Source organism: Chenopodium quinoa, unplaced genomic scaffold, assembly GCF_001683475.1.
Source record: "Chenopodium quinoa cultivar QQ74 unplaced genomic scaffold, ASM168347v1, whole genome shotgun sequence".
Lineage (NCBI taxonomy): Eukaryota > Viridiplantae > Streptophyta > Magnoliopsida > Caryophyllales > Amaranthaceae > Chenopodium > Chenopodium quinoa.
Genome location: NW_018742204.1, coordinates 21,483,494 through 21,496,339, shown reverse-complemented (window position 1 = coordinate 21,496,339; position 12,846 = coordinate 21,483,494). Strand labels below are relative to the sequence as shown.

General features: G+C 32.4%; 2 protein-coding genes across 2 annotated transcripts; both read left to right on the top strand.

Annotated features, from left to right (window-relative positions):
- Positions 1–1,315: 1,315 nt before the first annotated feature.
- Positions 1,316–2,463, top strand: LOC110723216. Its single transcript, XM_021902560.1, has one exon. The coding sequence runs from the start codon at positions 1,729–1,731 to the stop codon at positions 2,254–2,256; it is 528 nt and encodes a 175-aa protein (XP_021758252.1). The 5' UTR covers positions 1,316–1,728; the 3' UTR covers positions 2,257–2,463.
- A 7,865-nt stretch (positions 2,464–10,328) lies between these two features.
- On the top strand, positions 10,329–10,700 carry LOC110686929. Its single transcript, XM_021863580.1, has one exon. It carries the CDS (start codon positions 10,329–10,331, stop codon positions 10,698–10,700), a length of 372 nt encoding a protein of 123 aa, XP_021719272.1.
- Positions 10,701–12,846: the final 2,146 nt, after the last annotated feature.

Sequence of the window (12,846 nt, the reverse complement as noted above, 5' to 3'; positions counted from 1 at the left end):
TATACCTTAGTTCATGCATGCAAAATGCTAAAATATATTAAAATTCATGATTAGGGTCTGTTCACATTTACTTAATTTCAGTTCAGTTCAGTTCAGTTCAGTTCAGCTTCAATCAGTTTATCAGTTTAGTTTATAATTTTCCTCTCTCTTACAATATTCATTTCAATTCATTTCAGTTTAGTTCAGTTCAATCCAGCTCCAATCAATTCAATTCAGTTCAGTTCAGTAAATGTGAACATGTCCTACATCATTGTTATATAAAAATTCCCTGGCATGCAACATTAGCAAAATAAATCAAACTTTTTTTTACTTTTAATATTTTATCAACATATAACCACTAATTGAAGGTATATCAACCATTTAGCTGAATAAAATTACGGACCTACATGATGGATTTAGGCAATTTAGTAATTATGTTTAATATTGAAGAAGAACTTAAACTTTAAATCTCATTTAGTAATCCTAAACACGCACATAATTACGTGCTAGAACTTAATTTTTGAAATCTTTGATCACATATGCTATATAAGTACAAAAAAAAGTGTGTGAACAATCAAAACTTAAAATTTGTAAGAAAGTTCTACAGTTTCAACCCTTATCTTCTTGGTAACTTCTCTGTTACATCATCTACATAATTATATCCTTTGTCGTCAACTCTCCATACGTTACCATCACAGAATAGTAAATACCCAAAATATCCAAAAAAAAATTCCCTAAATTGTTTTTCCCCAGTTCGTACTGTAGACATAATTACTTAATTGAATTACTTAATTAGTAAGTACAATTATTTATTGACCAGTAACAGCCAAATAAACACCCTAATACTCACAATAACTTAATGATGTGTCAATGTGTCAAATATGCGAAAATATAAATTTACTCCGTATATAAATGTGCATGGTTCAAATTAAAGAAACCATCAATATTTTGTTCCGCTACTTTCCCAATTCTTTTTTAGTTGACACAGATTTTTATCATGTTTACCAATGATTACTTTTAACAATTAATATCTATAATTATTATCAACACTTAAAAGTTTGCACCAAAATATAACATGTAAAGTTATAAACAGTTAATATCACTCCTTATTAAATTTATATTGAGACAATTTAAACACAATTCCATATATATTACTCGTAATATGAGTAGAAAATACTCGTATGATTTATCATTGAGAAGTTTGTGAAAAGTGTTAACTAGCTAGACTGTTTGTCAACTAAAAAAATACGAGTAATTTGTATGGAGTATGAAGGAAGTTTGTCTGTGAAATGTACTCCGTACAGAGTAATGTCAAAAATCAAAATGTATAAAAATACTCGTATTTCCTATAGAGTACGGAGTAGTATTTAATTTATGTATTAAAATTTAAAATCCAAAAAAGAGTAATGCTAAAAAATCTCTACTACAGTACATACGACTTTTACTGCTAAACAAATTTCGATTACATACACCCTGGCGTCAACTTATTTCCAGCTTGTCACTATTTCCTCACCCCACCCCACCCCACCCCACCCCTCCTTCCTCCTCACGTCTACTCTTCTTTTCTCTCTCCTCCATTCCTTCCTCTATATATACCCCCCTTTCTCATCTTTCCCTCATTACCATTCATTTCCCAACTCAAAAAAAAAAAAAACAACATTTACAAACCTTTGAACATTTTATTGTACTACTACAATTACAACAACTAAAAGAGAGAATTCATTGTGATAACAATCTTATTATACAATTATGGGTATATGTTCGTCTTGTGAATCGACCTCGGTCGCAACAGCAAAGCTTATACTAGAAGATGGAAGACTAGAAGAATTCTCCTACCCTGTTAGAGCTTCATATCTTCTTTCCAAGGATCCCAATGTGTTCATTTGTAATTCCGATGAGATGGATTTTGATGGATTTGTTTCCGCTGTTCGGGCTGAAGACGAGCTTCAGCCCGGACAGCTTTACTTTGCGCTACCATTGGCTAAACTTAGCCGTCCCCTTCACGCGGAGGATATGGCGGCGCTCGCTGTTAAAGCGAACGCCGCTCTTTTGAAGAGCCGCGCTGCGGGGAAGTGCGGCTGTCGGAAGAAGGGTGGGTTTTTCGGGGGTGGGGAGAAAGAAGAGAGATCTTCTGCCAAAGTAGCGGACATAGGGTCCGCTGCTGGCAGAAGAATGAAAAATATTGGGAACCGGAATCGGAACCGGAGTAATGGGATTAATGGGATTAATGGAAGGAGAATGATTTCTGTGGGTAATTTAAGCGCGATTCCTGAATAAATTGGAATGCAAATCAAAATTGGGAATGAGAATTTTAGATTAGATTTGTGTAAATAGGTTGATTAATTGTAAAATTATTAGATGATTAGTGGTTCAATTTACCAATTTTGATCATGGATGGTTTAGATTAGCCCACAATTTTGTTCGTTATTGGATTAATTTAAGTGAAATTACTCAAGTACTCAACTATTTGATTATTTTGTCGTATATATGGTTCATTTTCCAGAATTACGGGAATTTTGATTAGTTTACTATAGTAAATTACTAAAATGGAAACTGCATATTCTAATGAAACTTTTCTAACAACTTTTTGAAAAGTCCTTGGACAGTTGGAATAGTTGCAAGATTATTCACATAAACATAGCATTAACTCGAGTTTAAGACGTTCGAAATTCAAAGTTTACCTGTAGATGATATAGTATTTAAGTCCTTTCGAGTTATGATGGTTTATTTTAGCCAATCACAAATTATTACGCGACTAACTTTTATTGTTGTTATTAATGATACGGAGTATTAAATTGGATTTAATTTTAGTATATTTATATTTTGCCAAACTGGAAAGGGGACCGAAAAACAAAAAGAAGGGTATTTTAGAATACAACATGCATTATTCTTGCCTAAATTAACGTTACCGGCAATGTATTAAAACAATTTACTCAATTCTTAAGCTAATGATAAACTCAAAAACTATAAAATAAGTATAGTTTCAATGATTATTAAGAACGATTCATATATAATAATACACTTGGTTTATAATATTAACTTAATTAAGAATATATAATCGTATACTAAAAAGACGATAAATGCATGTTATCGATAGTTACAACTTGTAATTAATGATTAATGAAATCATACATTAGATACACATAATGCCCGGACCACCGATTGTACCCTGGCCCCCTCTAATCCTCTATGCATGTAATTAGGTAATATATCCAACATGGTGGACACATTATTTGACAAATGCTATAGATTAATAATTAACATACCTAATAACTTTAATTTCACTTAATTAGCACACCTAATAATATCTGGTAAGTAGTTATGGTTGAATGCATGTTCACATGCAATTCGTTATTGTTAGAAATATTCCGGCCAATTACACAATATAAAAGGAAGAAAATGTAATCGGTTGAGATCATACATGTGGTCACTGATTTACTGTAAAAATTACTCCCTCCGTCCTTCAAAATTTATCCCATATTTCGTTTTTCACATTTTCAAGAATCATGCGTAAATTTATGATTTTATGCACATAAATGGACATAATTTTGATATGAAACAGGAACAAGTGTAATTGCAAGTGAAAACATTTCTAAGGGCTTGTTCTGATACGATTATTTTCAGTTCAATTCAGTGCAGTTCAGCTCTAATAAGTTCAGTTCAATTCAACTCTAATAAGTTCAGTTCAGTTCAGTTCAACTCCTAATTTCCTTCTCTTATAAAATATTCGGTCCAGTTCGTTCAGCTCTAATCAGTTCAATTCAGTTTAGTTGAGTTCAATTCAGTTTAGTTTAGCTCTAATAAGTTCAATTCAGTTCAGTTGAGTAAATAAGAACATACCCTAATTAAAAATAAAAAACAAAGTATTTTATTGAGTAGAATGAAACGCTAAATAAAATTATTTGTCATGTTTTTATATTTTGGTGGAGCTATTGGATAACTCTTATTTGGTGAGGCGGTTATAAATGCAATTCAAATTGAACTCTTGTATTTGAGCTGGAAGTTCAATATGAATTTACAAACCCTTTGTTCGACAAATGTAGTTGCATACCTGAATTGTTAACTTCATTTTTAATAGTAGTTATTAACGGTTGTATATTAGATTTTAGCATGCAATCTAGTTTATACTATAATTGACTTAAATAAGGGGCAATGAATATATATATAGTCAAGTATAATTCCATCACTTGATTTACTGAACTGAACTGATTGAAGATGAATTGAACTGAAATGAATTGTTTATGAGAGAAGAAAATTAAAAGCTGAATTGAACTGAACTGAAATTATGCTGAAAAGAACGAACCCTAAGATCAGATTAGCAACCCCTTCAATTTACTTCGTATACTAGTAAAGTTTTTAATCCTCTCATCTTTCACTAATGTGGAAGTGTGGAACACTTACATGTGTTATTTAGGAGGATCATACCTCAAACATGCAATCTAATCTAACAAAAAAATGAGAATATAAAGATATTTAAATAAGATACTTACCCTACTGGCTACAGCTACTGATCTAGCTCAATATCTAAGAGTAAGATTCGAATTCCAACGTCTCAATTCATTCACAATAAAATCTACTCCTACTTGTATAATAATTTGTATTATCGATCGTCCTATACTATGCTACAAAGCTACTGGTACATACGACATACTCAAGTAGAAAAAGATTGGTACAAGAGCATTAAGTTTATTCCCGAAAATAGCAAAATAAGACAAATTATAACGGGACCATTGCAATTTAGCATTGCCAATAAATAGTATAGCAAATTCTTGGAATTGATGATGAATGACTATCACTGTAAAAAACCGAACCGAACTGGTAAAATCGAACCGTTTCAACCGATCCGAATGAGAACCGAACCGATTAAAAATCGATTTTATGAAACCGAAAATCGACCCGAACCGCATGTTAGTAAAACCGAAACCGAACCGATCCGAGTAAACGTTAAACCGTTTAAGAACCGAACCAAATCTAAACCGAACCATTTCTAACCCGAAACCGTTTAAACTGGCATAAAAACCGTTTACACCGGACCGTTAACAAACTGCAACCCGTTTGCACCGAACCGTTTATAAATCGAACTGATTATAAACCAAACCGCTTATAAACCGAACCGTTTATGAACCGAATCGCTTATAATTCGAACCGTTTACAAACCACTTCCTACTAGGAGTATTTTGAACGACTCGATAAAAATCCGATTTTTTTAAATAAAAAACAGACCCAAACCGTAATTTAGTAAACCTAAAATAAAACTAATCCAAATAATGTTAAATCGTAGAAGAACCGAACTCGTTAACAAACCAAACCAGTTATAAATCGAACTAAAATAAAACTGAACTAAAAAAGAACTGAACCGTTTCTAACCGGGAGAAAAACCATTAACAAACCGCAACCCGTCTGCACCGAACCGTTTACTACCCGGACCGTTTACAACCCGAACCGTTTACAACCCGAACCGAATTTAAACCGGGATAAAAACCGTTTACACCTAACCGTTAACAAGCCCAACCCGTTTGCACCGAACCGTTTACTACCCGAACCGAATTTAAACCGTTCAAGAATAAACCGAAACCGAATCGAACCGATAATTATTTAAACCGAACTGAAACCGACCCGTAAGACATTCGAACCGATTTCAAACCGACCCGATTTCAAACCGAACCGAAACCGAACTGTCAAATCGTTTTGACAGTACTATGAATGACGAACGATGAACTATTACTAGTAGATTATTATAGTGGATTCCAGCTTTCTTCAACGTATTATGGACTTGAATTTAGTTTATATGAATTGAATCATTTGAGTTCGTCCTATTTTCATTTGTATAAGCTGGCATGCTGTAGACTGTAGTCACGGACTTTTATGTTTACGTACATTTTATCTTTTGCTTTTTATTTATCACGAGTACAAAAGATTAATCAACTATGGATGGATCGGACTAGTCGGAGTAGATATTGGATAAAATTAGGACTGTTTTATTGATCAATTGGATAGACCAGTTGGTGTACAAGGGTCTACATCATCATCATGTAAACTACAATAGGGTAATGCTATTGGTTCTTACTATTGTACATGATTAAGACGGTTCAAGAGAAACTGATAGAGTATAAACCATAAACCTGGTAAGCTTTTGGTTGAGGCCCAAGATTATGTTTCATTCTCTATCACGCCCCCTTGCACGAGAGCCCGTTGGGTTTAAAGTGTGAATGCAGCATGGGTCCTCTGTATAACCGCTCACATTAAGTATCACTTAGGCTAATAGTAAGTATTGTATCTCATTAAGTCATAACGTTGTGGGATCAATTCCTACCGAAGACACTTGAGCCATCATGCATTTCAAATTTAAAGGCATTGTGTGCTCAACTCATTTAGATTGGCATGTGTGAGATTTTAATTTGATACAGCGTATTTTCTTTCTATAGGAAAAACTACTAAAAAATATTAACTGGTGGCTAGTTTATTACTACCTCCGTTACAGATTATGTGCAACGATTAGACATTTTCCCTCTCTGCTTTATGTCAAATCGTTGCACATAACCTATAACGGAGGTAGTATGAATCAAAATAATTTCGCGAGTAAATAACGTAAGTAACCTCTTAGGTTGGCTGACTTGAGCATCCTCTACAACATTATACGTACATTTTCCTTTGCAATGTAAAGTAGACACAAGCTATGAAATTGTTTGCGTTCCCCTTAATGAAAAAAAAAAAATGGGAAGACAATTAGACAAATGTGGGTCGAAAGCATGTCTAAATCTTTGAATTCTTTGGCTAGATGACCAACATTTACAAAAATGCTTGGTACTATAGAACATTGATAATCAATAATCAATATGCATGGGTATTTTGAGTAGGTGGCTTGTCTCCAATTGTCATTTATCAGCGTCTCATCACTGCTTCAGTACTATTTATGATTTTATGTGTGTGTCTTATAGCTAGCAAATAGTGTTTATTTGCACATTAGTATTAGCTCTATTTATGTATTCATTGAATTATGCTCTTGTCCATTACATATAATAATAACCTTGTAATTATAACAGAAATAAAACGTGACAACACTAATATAATCTTTAAGGACAACTAGGCCCTTTTACATAACATGGAGTTAATATTAGCAAGCTATTAATTTTAGTTTTATAAAACATCTTAAATTATTTATGAGTTACCAACTACGCAACTAACTCAAACAACCAATGTAAACATGTTTATGAAGTTCTTACACCGTTTACAAGGATAAGAGAATGAGGTCGAAACTTAATATCCGAGTGAGAGCTGTGATGCACAATGTAGAGGAAAAACATCAGAAAATCAAAACGTCAAATCTACACAACATTGCGTGGATTGAGAACAACATCATATCAAACATCAAGTATAGTTCTAAAACTGATCTATCTCAAGCTGGTCCATAAAATTATACGAGTACAATTACCATATTGCTCTCAAAGACCGGACCCATTCATAAGTTTTTGTGTTAAATTCAGTCAATTAACGTGCCCTTTAATTTCTAACAAAAACAAAATCCAAATTATCCGTATGATACAAGTACTGTACATAATTTCTTTGAATCTTCATTGTATAAGCTTAATTAAGAGCCTCAAACTTACGGTTTCTTTGAATATTCCTCGAAAGCCTATGATTATGTGTGGAGGAAAATTAGATTCTTCAAGTTGTAAAAATTCTCTTGGATATCATTACATGTAATGTGAACATATATAGTCAAGATTTGTTGTTTTTTGTTGATAGTTAAGGGTTTTTTTTGCTATTGTTTTGGAATTTTACCTTCTCACTCGTTAGGAATGTGATAGAATTCCTCTCAACAAGACAACCACTTTTATTGGTTACATACAAAAGGTTCAAAAATCGACTTTTTAAATCATTTTTTTTTTGTTTAAGTTTGTACAGAGTATGAATCTATTATCACCAAACAACAAATATAAGCGTCCTATATTAATCAAAGAAGATGATATAATTCCAGAGTATTTCATAAAGATAAAGACCTATTACTTCTTTAAAATAAAACATATTCCTGGGCTTCAACCATCAGCTTAAGCTTTTGGTTGAGTTGGTCCCAACACAAATGATGTACATGTAACTACTATTTGTAATTAAAGTGTGATGGATAAAATTGAGAAACTGTCAATAACTTGAATAAATGACTTGAATAAATGGACTAATAAACTATATTAGGGGTTAACTTTTCCCACAAATTTGTGGACCAAAGAATTTGTTGGGCCGTGGTCATATTTCAATATTGATCACTCCAGCTGTAGTTCATCCTTTATAACACAAAAGATAACACAAAAACTGCGTAAGAAGTATTAAAACCCTAGCTAGAGCAGTTAAAGATGCAACACAGAATTTTCTGTAACGAAAGGGCTACTCATGAAGTCATGACAGTGATGACTGATGTGGAACCGCGGCTCATCCTAGACCATTATAACATATATAAAATCAATGACATGGAAAAACAACTCTAGTCACATACTCTTATTTGTGATTAATTGATTACTTTTCTTGACTCTTGTATGATAGTATCCATTATCCTGTAATGTATATCCCTACTTGTATCATTCGGGGCCGACTCAAAGATTATTGGGTGTGTATTAAATACAATTGGTCACTCGATTGGAGTCGTCTTAGGTGATCCGTGTAGGAATATGAATGAATTATTATGAGCTGGATTTCCGTCGAAACAAAATATAAAAATTAAAACACGTAATATCATTCAAATGTGGGTTCTCCTATAATTTTGTCGCTTTGGCGACGATTGATTTGAAATAATCTTAGCCCTCAACCCCCCTTACCAACCCACAACTCAAGGCCACAAAGCGAAGCCAATGCATTAAGCGAGCTCCCACATCTAGACGCGCAGGGCCATGGAGTGAGCCCCGGCTTCTAGATAGAATATATCATTGATATATGAATTTATTGCTAAACACCTAGAGAAAGTAGCACACTACACACCATACATACATGATTCAAAATCATTGAATTGGACCTGATAATGATGTGTCCTTCAACCTGGATAATAAACAACATGATTGTGGGTCTTGCAAATTAAAATCAAAGGAATTTGTGGTTCTTAAAAGTTGTAATTAAGAAGCCAGCTAATTTTGTAGGCACCTGATTCCCACCATCAGACTAGTATGTTAATAGACCTTTGTCACCAAATGAGGAAACTAGATTAAATTCTTGGTGGTTTAGACTAGATAGAAGAGTAAAATTTCTATCCATTAGTTTTTTCCCATGAATGAAACATTTAATTTTATAGGGTGTGGAAGATATTGTTTTGCTAAATACAGAAAATCAAATTTTCAAAGGAAGTCCCATTTGTTTGGCCCTTGCTCTCTTGATTGAGTGGAGCTAATAAAGTTAAACTAAACTGCATTGAAACGATTAAATTGAACCAAAATGAATAGAACTAAAATGATGTCTAAATTGAACTAATAAATGGAGTTGAGCTGAATTGTGTTGAACCAAAAGCTTAAGTTGATGGTTGATATCTAGGATTATATTTTTTTTGCTCTATCAGTATGCATAATAATTGTGTCTGTTTGAAAACCTTAATGAAGTTACAATAAAAATTATACATTGTTGTTCCAAAAAAAAAAAAAAAAAAAAAAAAAAAAAAAAAAAAAAAAATTCCTACCATCAATTTATATAACCCCTATATGGTAAATTTGAGTAAAGTTGATGTGTACATTAATACTCATATTAATCAATGTCTCTAATTCAATTCTTGACTAAAAGAGCTCAATTCCAAATCTTAATATCTAGGGCAAGCTAGATCAATGAAGCACAATTGTACTTTATTCTAATTTATTATGAATCAAATAGTTTCAAACTCAAACAAAGAAAAATAAAAAACCAAAAAAAATTGACTGGGCCTAACCCACTTGAATGACGAACTGGTCCATGCAAAGCTATGTTAAAATCATTTTTTAAAATCTTGCTCTTATTGGACTCAACAAAAAGGGGTCGGGTCAACCCGAGTATCCCGAATACCCACCCGAAAGCCATTTTTCCTATAAATATGCTGAGTCAGGCTAATTAAGAATCTGACAATGTCTACCCAAATCGTGCAACATTAATCTAAGGAAGAAGACACACCAATATAATTATATGATTATTATTATGCAGATTAATGCTATTGAGTAAAATTCCAATCTTACAGGCAACTACTCCACTTTCATTAATTTAATCTATAATCACATATCATCAATCGTCCTTAATTACCGGCCTTAGATTCAACTCTCTGTAACACCTTAATATATATTACTACTGCTACATAATTAACGAAAATATTTCTTACAAATTTCGTATATTATTTTCTCTCAAAACTTAAAATGGGTGGATGTGCTTCGTCTCAAAGGAACTATAAAAGAAAGTCTGGTAAAAGACCGGGTGCAAAGGTGATCAAAGTGATTCATTTAGATGGTCGAGTGAAGGAGTTCGAGCCGCCTATATGTGCTGAACAGATACTGTCTTGTAACCCTAGTTGCTTCTTATGCAGTTCCGATACGATGTCTATTGATGCGTACCCTACGAATGTGCCTGAACCTGAAGAGCTTCGGCCTGGTTTGTATTTTCTGTTGTCTAAGGCTCAAGAGAATAAACCGTTTTCGCTTGAGGATTTGTGTGAGCTTGCTGTTAAGGCTAGTTCTAATCTTTCTATTCATGATCTTCAGCTGTCTTTTAGGCATTATGCTGTTGTTTGATTAGTCTTTTTTTTTTGTAGTAGTTCTATTTGATTGGACTGTTTAATTCAGATTAATTAGGATGATGTATATTATATAGTGCAGTTATGTTTAACATATTTAATTTCTTTGTATTTATTCTTTTTTTGGATCGTTCATCATAATCAGTCTTGCTATTCACCTACTCGTAATTATAAGCTCCTAAATTGCCACTAGTACAGAATAGATGACTATGTTGAGTTAAATCCAATTTTGGCTGCTATAAACCTCTTTAAATCATTGAAAATCGGATCAGAATCAGATTTATTTCCTAATGCAAGTATACTGATTTTTACTCTGTAACAAGTATGGACTAACAACTAATTTTTACAAATACAATATCCGAGTGTATAAGATGCACATGACAGTACGTACTTAAATTTGATATAGAATCTTATCAACATTTTGATCACCTTTGTTTAGTGATTCTCTTTAAATATAGCATAAATACATAATACATACAATATAATGATACAGAGTAAGCTAGATATTTTATATAAATTGATTAAATTCCTAGCTACTACTTAGTAGGCTAGTTACACTAGTTTCAACAACATTTTATTATCGGTTGTGCTAACAAGTTAAACTGATTGACCCATTTTCATTTTTAGTTCATCTAGCTCATGCAAATCGAGATTGATGATTAATTTTCTTTTAGGTTATATGACCGAGCAAGTTAATTGTACATATACCTAGTATTTGTACATATATAAGTTCGTGAAAAGTTCAATTTGTGATGAGTTAGTGTAAATTACTTAGAGGCCATGTCACCAATTGACAATATTTAACACTATAAGGCTTATAATCAAGAGATAGATGATTTTGGAATTAAATATAACTATGGTTATCTTATTTTTGCACTATTATTAAACTCTTTTAATAGAAATGAACAAATGATATGTATGTTCTTTCATTTTAGTATACATTCCCTACAAATTAAAAGTGCATACTTGTATATATTAAACTCTTTTCATTTTGATATCATTATGGAAATTTCATTTTTGTAAGATAAGAATGAAAATAAATTAGAAACTACTATCTTTCAAAAAAAAAATTAGAAACTACTAAACAATAGTAGTTCCGTATTAGTATAGTACTCTAGTAATGTAGAATTTATAATGTAATACAATACTCATCTACTCAACGTATAGTAAGTAGCTGTATTAATTAATTGATTGGTTAATAATAAACCAAGGACCATATTATATGATTAATATCTTAAATAATTGAAATTAAAAATCCAAGTAGCAAAATGGGATTTGCAAATCAAAGTCGTCGTTAATTAAAAAAATTAAATAAAAGAAACAAAATCTGAAATCCCCAACCTAAATCAGCTGGCATGTTTATCTGTCACGCCTAGTAACACACGCTCGGGAATCAGCTCACGTTCACATTTATTTTTTGCATTTGACATTGTTTTTGATTAGGCAACGACATCTTACTACATTTGAATTTTTGATTAAGGCCCTGTTTGGTTTGATGTAAAATGTTTTCATGGAAAATGAATTTTTCATTTTTTCTCATTTTCCTTTGTTTGGTTTGTTAAGGAGTGGAAAACAATTTTTCAAGGGTGGAAAATTCCATCCTTAATGATGGAAAACATTTTCCTTCCAAAAACAAGGGAAGCCACATTTTCCTCTCTCCTCCTTACCTTTTTTTTTTACTTCCCTCTCATTCATCCTTACATTTCCACTCTTATTTTTTATTTTTCTTGGACTTTTCTTGTATGCAACCAAACAAAGGACAACTAATTTGCAATTGTCTTTTTCCTTGAAAATATGTTTTCCATGAAAGCTAATTTTCCATTGAAAATGTTTTACATTAAACCAAACGGGGCCTAAGGGAAAGCATGGCAGCAGCTTGCTTTTCGCCCTTACTCTTTGGAGCTACCGGATCAGAGGGGAAGGCGGTGATGACATTGACACCGCATCTGTTGTGTCCTATTTCAGCAAATTTACTTACACCGTCTCTATTTAAATGACACATTTTTTTTATAAGGTCGTTCTTATTTAGTTGATACACTTTTTTTTTCATGAGAAAGAATGATCCAATCAATGTTATATTATTTCTCACATGTTTGAGTCACTTTCTTTGTGTATTTCTATGAAAACAATTTAAAAAAAAACCA

What these genes read in the sequence shown, in the direction of transcription:
- LOC110723216 (XM_021902560.1), top strand. Translation starts at nt 1,729, where the DNA reads ATGGGTATATGTTCGTCTTGTGAATCGACCTCGGTCGCAACAGCAAAG.
- LOC110686929 (XM_021863580.1), top strand. Translation starts at nt 10,329, where the DNA reads ATGGGTGGATGTGCTTCGTCTCAAAGGAACTATAAAAGAAAGTCTGGT.